Source organism: Tachysurus vachellii, chromosome 5 (genome assembly GCF_030014155.1).
Source record: "Tachysurus vachellii isolate PV-2020 chromosome 5, HZAU_Pvac_v1, whole genome shotgun sequence".
Lineage (NCBI taxonomy): Eukaryota > Metazoa > Chordata > Actinopteri > Siluriformes > Bagridae > Tachysurus > Tachysurus vachellii.
The window spans coordinates 20446610-20454924 of record NC_083464.1 but is presented as its reverse complement, the minus strand read 5'-3'; the positions used below and the strand labels follow the sequence as shown (position 1 = coordinate 20454924).

The 8315-nt window shown below is 38.8% G+C and overlaps 1 protein-coding gene across 1 annotated transcript; it reads right to left on the bottom strand.

The window, feature by feature from the left end:
• Positions 1-2812: 2812 nt before the first annotated feature.
• Positions 2813-8078, bottom strand: LOC132845322 (polyadenylate-binding protein 1-like). Its single transcript, XM_060869270.1, has 5 exons — positions 8017-8078; positions 4237-4407; positions 3793-3926; positions 3280-3330; positions 2813-2883 (listed from the first exon to the last, which is right to left on the bottom strand). Exons 1-5 carry the CDS (start codon positions 8036-8038, stop codon positions 2824-2826), a joined length of 438 nt encoding a protein of 145 aa, XP_060725253.1. The 5' UTR covers positions 8039-8078; the 3' UTR covers positions 2813-2823.
• Positions 8079-8315: the final 237 nt, after the last annotated feature.

The following is an 8315-nucleotide window of genomic DNA, read 5'->3' as shown; positions in this document are numbered from 1 at the left end:
GTGGAGTGACGAAGAGCCGCCGGGGGCGCGATCCACACACACACACACACACACACACACACACACACACACACACACACACACACACCACACTTCGCTCCAAGATGATAATAAATAGTCCACATACTTGTCCTTACATCATCGCGCGTAAGAAGCGACAGCACAATGCAGGGAGTGTCTCAGACCTCACACACGTGACTGATGTTAGCAGCACACGCCGGGGACTGACACGTTTCACCACAAAAGACAATATCACCTTTACAATTTCAGGCATCCTCAATAACTGTCACGATTCTCTTTTCTGAGACATCATGATATCTCATCTTTGTATTTTATTAATCATTTCAAACTAACTGAACGCAGAAAAAGTGTTCTTTTCAGTGTCAAACAATATTGTTTATTCATCATCATCATCATCATCATCATCATCATCATCATCATCATCATGTGTTTTTCCCCAGTCCAAAGATATTCACTGTACACTGGTGCTAAATGCTAAATTGTTAGTAGTGAGTGTGTGTGTGTGTGTGTGTGTGTGTGTGAGAGAGAGAGAGAGAGAGAGAGAGAGAGAGAGAGAGATTGGTGCCCCACCTTGTGCCTCATCTCCCCTGATGTAGACTCCAGGCTCCCTGCAACCCTGTATATGAAGAGAGCTACAGAACATCCATCTATGTTGTTATATAATGTGCTGGCTATAGAAAGGTGACAGGACACACACTGCATCACACATAACCACTTCAGAAAGGAAATGGTAGGGAAAAATAAATACACCCTATAATTCACTACCATGTAGAACAACATTTAGCAGCAAACACTTCAATTAAAGCTTTTGTGTTTATCAGTCAAAAGTTTTAATTCAATTTAAGTGTCCAGTCAAACAGACCTAAACCAAACCAAATAATAAATAATAACATTGTTTGTGGAATTGTGGATTAAGTGGAAAAAACATATATTGTTAGAATACTCTCTCACTCACTCATTTTCTACCGCTTATCCAAACTAACTCGGGTCACGGGGAGCCTGTGCCTATCTCAGGCATCATTGGGCATCAAGGCAGGATACACCCTGGATGGAGTGCCAACCCATCGCAGGGCACACACACACACTATTTTCCAGAGATGCCAATCAACCTACCATGCATGTCTTTGGACCGGGGGAGGAAACCGGAGTACCCAGAGAAAACCCCAGAGGCACGGGGAGAACATGCAAACTCCACACACACAAGACGGAGGCGGGAATCGAACCCCCAACCCTGGAGGTGTGAGGCGAATGTGCTAACCACTAAGCCACCGTGCCCCCATGTTAGAATATTTAATAATTTATTTTGTTTGACTGAATCATCATGGGGGGGCACGGTGGCTTAGTGGTTAGCACGTTCGCCTCACACCTCCAGGGTCGGGGTTCGATTCCCGCCTCCACCTTGTGTGTGTGGAGTTTGCATGTTCTCCCCGTGCCTCGGGGGTTTCCTCCGGGTACTCCGGTTTCCTCCCCCGGTCCAAAGACATGCATGGTAGGTTGATTGGCATCTCTGGAAAATTGTCCCTAGTGTGTGATTGCGTGAGTGAATGAGAGTGTGTGTGTGCCCTGCGATGGGTTGGCACTCCGTCCAGGGTGTATCCTGCCTTGATGCCCGATGATGCCTGAGATAGGCACAGGCTCCCCGTGACCCGAGGTAGTTCGGATAAGCGGTAGAAGATGAATGAATGAATGAATGAATGAATGAATGAATCATCATGTTACATATTTGTACAATAACTAAAGGTTTTAATAACATACAATAGACATTATTATCAGGGTTAAAAATGATGTATAGGATTAACTGCATCCTTCTATTTATACTTTACTCAAGTACTGAAATGTAGCACATGTAATCTTACTGTACATTTACATGAGAAAAAGAAAAACAAACTTTTTACTCCTTACATTTTCTTGATGACCTTCAAATTATTTATTAATAATATCAAATACCACAAGATTTGTGCTTTTTCCCCGTTTTCCCTTGCTCAGCTGTTATAGTTATCAGTAATCAGAAGTATTTAGAAGCAGGTTACAATGAATTCGGCTGTACAGATGTTGTACAGATGTTGTTCAGATGTTGTTCAGATGTACAGATGATTACTTACTACAGAAACAATGGGGTTTTCATAGACAAAGTATATTAATATCTATTTGAACAAATAAACAAATACATAAATAAAAATGACTGTATGGATGAATGAATGTATACATAAATACTGTAGGTGATTAAATGAACAGGATGTGATCTGTTAAGATTTTTGCAGTGCTGTAAAACAGCCTATAATTTTTCAATAGTTTGATTTTGAGTGTATCGGGCGCCTACTGGTGGCGTATTTATACGGCATCATAACGTTAAAAAGTCATTTAAGTTTTACATTTTTATTTATTATTTCTCTGCATATGGACTTTTTATTAATCACAGTAGACTGAGAGATCTTGAACAATATCCTCAGGTTGCATGTGGTTTGATGCACTGCATGTTCCTGATAAAGCCATAGCAATCATGACAACAGCTGGTGCACTAAAAGCTCAGGAGCTTCTGCAGACACATTACAACTGTAATGGCAGGACCACTGATCTTCATCTTTCACTTACTATCTTACTTTCTCATAACAAAAATAAGTTTGGATTTTGTTGCATTACTTGGGGATTAACATTATTCAGTAAAAAAAGCATAAAAATGGTCTGAAGCTATCCCTTATATAATAGTTACTATTATTAAATAAACACAGTCAATAATTATTTTTTATTGTACAGAGGTTTTATTGTTGTTATAACATTTATAAAATATACAGTTTACTGAATTTATTGGATGTACTTCTTCATTCGCCTCCTCATATTGTTGTTCTTGGGTGCTGGAAAATGCTGAAAAAAGAAAAGTAGACATACACTGATTATTATATTGTTATATTTTCTTTATATATAATGATAATTACTACATTATTATATTATATGATAATTACTACATTACTATATTATATTATTATTTCTCTGGTCATAAAAATTATTATGAAATTCCAAAATTATTGTCATTCTGCATGTTTTCTATTCAACAGATTTCTATTGAGCAGATTGAAGAAATATCTGGTGTCCATTTAAGCAAGTTTTCTTAAGAGCTCTTCATCAAGCAGAAGAGAGCTTGTCTTATACTGTGTATCAAACCAAATCATGTTTCATTTCTGGCCATGTAATGTGTAATGAGTGCAGAATAAATTTGTGTAGCATTTGTCTAAGAATAATTGTGTACATCAGAGTACACACCACGTCCTGTCCAGCTTCCCTCGCCTGAAGCACAGCAACAATCTGCTCGACCTGCACACACACATGAATATTACAGAACATTACAGTGTTTCATCTATATGATTTGTGTATGATGATTGAATAAGCCAGTCCTCCTATCCACCATGGCACAGGTTTTATGTCTGATGCCCTTCCTGACTCAACCCTCCACTTTTACCTGTGCTTGGGACTGGCACCTAACTGCTCATTGGCTGGCATGGCTTGTGCAGGTGAGAGCACAAGATATGATTGAATAAGCAAGTGATACACATGAACGTGAATATCTGTAAATAAGACATTAGTGGGTGTGGCTTTTTTCCGCACAAGTAAAGCTAATTCATGTCAACTGCATGAATCAGACAGGGCAAAACTGATATAACGATAAACATCTACACAATTTACTACTAAATAAAAGAAAGAGTAACACCTCTATGTGTGTGTGTGTGTGTGTGTGTGTGTGTGTGTGTGTGTGTGTGTGTGTGTGTGTGTGTGAACCTGGGCACGCAGATAGTTGGGCTCCGCAATCATATTAAGCAGGTCATAGTTGTTCGCTCCTTGTATAAGTAAACATGTTATGTCTTTGGCCCTAGAAGGATGGATTTCCTCCACAAGGGGTAGCATGTACTCATCTGCAGAGAGACAAATAGATAGATAGAGAGAGAGAGAGAGAGAGAGAGAGAGAGAGAGAGAGAGAGAGAGGAAGCGAGACAGAGTGAGATGAGTGAGATGCTGCTTTGTCTTTTGTTTGGTTTTGTTTTGTTTGGCTTCATATTACTATACTGTATATATTAGTATATCTATATTAGTGTAATGTAGACTGTATACTGTACACACTGTTGTATTTAAGGAAACACTTCTCATGTTGTGATGAATGTGTTGTGTAGAAGTGTATTTGAGCTTGTATTTGTGTGTAAGTGTCTATATGACTGTGAGACTCACACAGCATCCTGCTCTGTTCATCCAGATCAGCCGACTCCAACATGTAGATGTTCAGGGGCTTCAGGACTGGAGCAGGAACAGCAGATGGAGACTCAGTCACTTTAGGATGAAGGTCACTGACGTTGAGTGACGACATTTGTGAAGTAACACTGTTCACTTTTAGTTGAGAATCTAAAAAAGTTAAAAAAAAAAAAAAAAAAAGCTTTTAGTTTTTAGTCTACTTTCTCCTCAAGGTTTCTTTAGATAACACTTCTGGTATCATGTTTTAAAAAGCTTATCATTTTTTTTTCCTGACAAATTTAAGTATAGTTTCAACTAACAAAATACTTTTTAATCTGGAGAATAAAAAATGACAACATTGTAGCTCTTAATCCTAGCAGTACGATAATAAAGTTATATTTATTTTATAAGTTTGTCTTATATAATATAACATTATATAACTTCTATAATGTCTATAATAGAACACTATAGTGTTAGTAGTCATCTTATTAGTTTGTGTAACAGGCTAACAGTTTCAAAATGATGTACTTTAAATGAGATATCAGTAAATAATTGTTCTTATCTTACCGATAAAAGCTGAAAATGAAATGATTTGTGTATCTGATGCTATGGAGATACATAATTCTCGGTGATGTCACATAGAATCATCTGTGTTCTGATTCACAGCATCACTGAGTTCTTTCATCCTTTTGTTTTTGTTTAAACTCATAATGGCTGAACTGCTGAAGGCCAACAGCTGCTGCAGTCCCAAGGAACTTTAGTCAATTCAACAAGAACAAGAACTAAAATCCTCACACTGAAGATTTAATAGAATTCAATGGAGTGAAATTTAAAGTAGTGTGTGGATATTTTTGTAAGATTTTAATCATGTATAAAGCAAAAACATTTTGGTTTACTAATGTGACAAGTTTTTAAATAACAACAACAACAACAACAACAACAACAACAACAATAATAATAATAATAATAATAATAATAATAATAATAATAATTATTATTATTATTATTATTATTATTATTATTATTATTATATAACTAATTAATACTGAGGGGGCACAATGGCTTGGTGGTTAGCACATTCACCTCACACCTCCAGGGTTGGGGGTTCGATTCCCGACTCCACCTTGTGTGTGTGGAGTTTGCATGTTCTCCCCGTGCCTCGGGGGTTTCCTCCGGGTACTCCGGTTTCCTACCCCGGTCCAAAGACATGCATGGTAGGTTGATTGGCATCTCTGGAAAATTGTTCCTAATGTGTGAGTGTGTGAGTGAATGAGAGTGTGTGTGTGCCCTGTGATGGGTTGGCACTCTGTCCAGGGTGTATCCTGCCTTGATGCCCGATGACGCCTGAGATAGGCACAGGCTCCCCGTGACCCGAGGTAGTTCAGATAAGCGGTAGAAGATGAATGAATGAATGAATGAACTAATTAATACTAATTATGAAGTGTGTGGATTGGCAGAATGCTACTGCGAAACTGATTGGATTGACCCCTGGCACCGGGCCCAGATTGGCTAATCAGGAACAGTGGGCGGAGCCTATTGGGTCGGTGTTGTCATGACACTGAAAAAAAGACATTGTTGGTGATTTGCGAGCAAAAAAATAAGATCTATAAATGGATAATTAAAAGCGCAAAGGTGGCGCTAAACTAATGTTAAGCTGGTGTTTACCAGTGTTTAACCACCGTTCATGTTTCTGTAGCTAACATTTACTTGTAGCTCTTCAGCTGCAGCCTGTAGTCCAGTTTACTGCTAACAGTGAGGAGAAAAGTTCAGTAACGTTACCTAGCAACAGTCATGAGCCCAACACACAAGAAAGGGCAGCTAGGATTGTCATTGTGGGAATATAAAAGTTTGAATTAATATTAATGAGCCTGGTGTACATCTGCTCAGTGAAAAATGTCCTGATATAATTAATGATACCAGATGATTCAGCAGCACTACATTAAAGAAACTCACATAACTTGATCAGAAAGCTTTGTAAAAAGGAGAGAATTGTTTTGTGATCAGAAAAATGGCCCTTTTTAGCTTTTATTTAGTGTCAGAAGCAGATGCTCTCACTGTAGAAGACACAGACAAGCTGTTGTACCACTGTGTGTGAATAAACAAGCAGGATCACATTAGTTACAGGGAAACAACTTACTATGCCCAAGTGTTACTAGTGACCCATTATGTTTTTCATCAAAAGATAGTGAATATACAAAGACCACGAGTGAAAAGGAATAGGATAAAAGTCATGAAATACACCTGCATATTTTACCATTTGGAAATGTACATTTTCTTTGATTTAATTTAATTTGAACCTGCTTTCCATGTCAAATATGAGCTTACAGAATGCTTTTTATTTTGATTAAACACAGGTGCACTCGAGTCTAGGGATGCAGACGGAAGTGTGAAAGGGAGAGCAGAGTCTAGTCAGGGACTGATAAAAGAGGCAACAACTCAGAACCTAGAACCACTAGCTAGGAACAAGGTAGATGAAGAAAGTTCTGTTGATTGTTTTGGTTACTTTGCTGGACCTCAGTAACAGGATATACATACATTTTTTTCATATCATCCTCAACAAATCCCAAAAGTTCCTATGCCAGAAGTTTTCAACAGCAAAGAGGCAACAAACTGCAAGTGGCTGACTTACTGTGAAAAAAAAAAACAATCTCTGTTCTGTTCTGTTTGTTTGGCATTTGCTCCATTGGTAAGTGATGGAACTTTCATAAAGGAAGGCATGAATGACTGGAAACACATACACCAAAGGATAGTGGAACATGAAAGAAGTAAGGCACACAGGGATAGAGCGGATGCTTACTTTCTGAAAATACAAAAGGCAGATGTGAAAAGCCTGTTGACTGGCAACCGAATGTCATTACGTGCTGAGCAAGTAAAAAAGAAACGTCAGGTGATGGAGCGCATAGTGGACGTTGTTAAAGTCATGTGGAATGTGGCTTTAGCTGCAGGGGAGATAAATAAGAGGCAGGTTATAGCTCAGATAACCTTGATGTTAATCATGATAATGTCCTGGAGTTGATTCTACTTTTGAGTAAATATGACATTTGCCTCCAACAACATGTTAACACTTGGATTGAAAACAGCATAAAGCAGAATGAAACTGGTGCAAAAGGTGCATTATTTACTCTGCTGTCAAATGAAACATTTAATAAAGTTGCTGATGTCATAAGCCAACTGATAAAGGTGACTGTAGCAGAAGAAGTGATACAAGCTATGATTTTTTAGTCCAAATTAACCCAATGCAAGATATCAGCTCTAAAGACCAGTCAGTGTTCAATCATACTTAGATATGCAACAGATGTCATTCAAGAAAGGCTGATTGCTGTGGTGGAACATGTGTGGGCATCTCAACAGATTGGTGCTGCTAATATGCAGGGACAGTTTAGGGGGTTTTCTAAACTCCTCTCTGAACATTCCCCCAATCATATTCAGTGTTACTCACATCTTTTTATCGTACTAGCAGGCACAACGGGTAGTGCTGTGAAAGGGGAACCCTGTTTTCAATGCTTAATAATTTAGCAGTTTTTTTTTAAGAGTCATTCAAGCTCATGCAGCAGTGAGAAGAGAAGAGTCAGGGCCAACTAGCTGGAGGGATAAGGATCAGGCTTGTGTTTTGAAGTGCTTAAGACTTTAGACACCACTGTAGATAACAGTACACAAAAACCAAATGTAATGGGCAAGGCAAAGGGATTCATAGAAGGCCTTTTGAAGTATGAGACAGTGCTCCCTGCTCAACTCTTCCTTCACATTTTTGAGCTTACATCCCCCTTTCAAAATACTTACAGACAAAGGGAATGGATATCATCACAGCTCAATGTCTGGTTGTGGGGACAGAGGAGGGTCTCAGGAAGTGTGCTAGGGACTTTAAAGGAGTTAAGCATGCAGCTGATGAGTTTATGGTGGGCTAATGGAAAGGTGCAAGATGAGGAAGAGTGTGAGCTTGTAGTGCAGGCTGCCCTTTCTGAGAGAAGGATCAGAAAAAAGAAAAGGATGCCAGGAGAGCTTGCAGAGCTTCCAGCTCAGCTCTAGAAGAAATAAGCAAATGTCTGCTTAAGTTTGACAACAGGGCTACGGTTGGCACA

Excerpts from the sequence above, each read along its gene's own strand:
- LOC132845322 (XM_060869270.1), bottom strand. The coding sequence starts at position 8,038 with ATGATATCCATTCCCTTTGTCT. Across the intron at positions 3,927-4,236 it reads TGAACAGAGCAGGATGCTGT|ATGAGTACATGCTACCCCTT; the intron begins GTGAGTCTCACA and ends GTCTCTCTGCAG. Across the intron at positions 2,884-3,279 it reads GGGAAGCTGGACAGGACGTG|CATTTTCCAGCACCCAAGAA; the intron begins GTGTGTACTCTG and ends TTCTTTTTTCAG.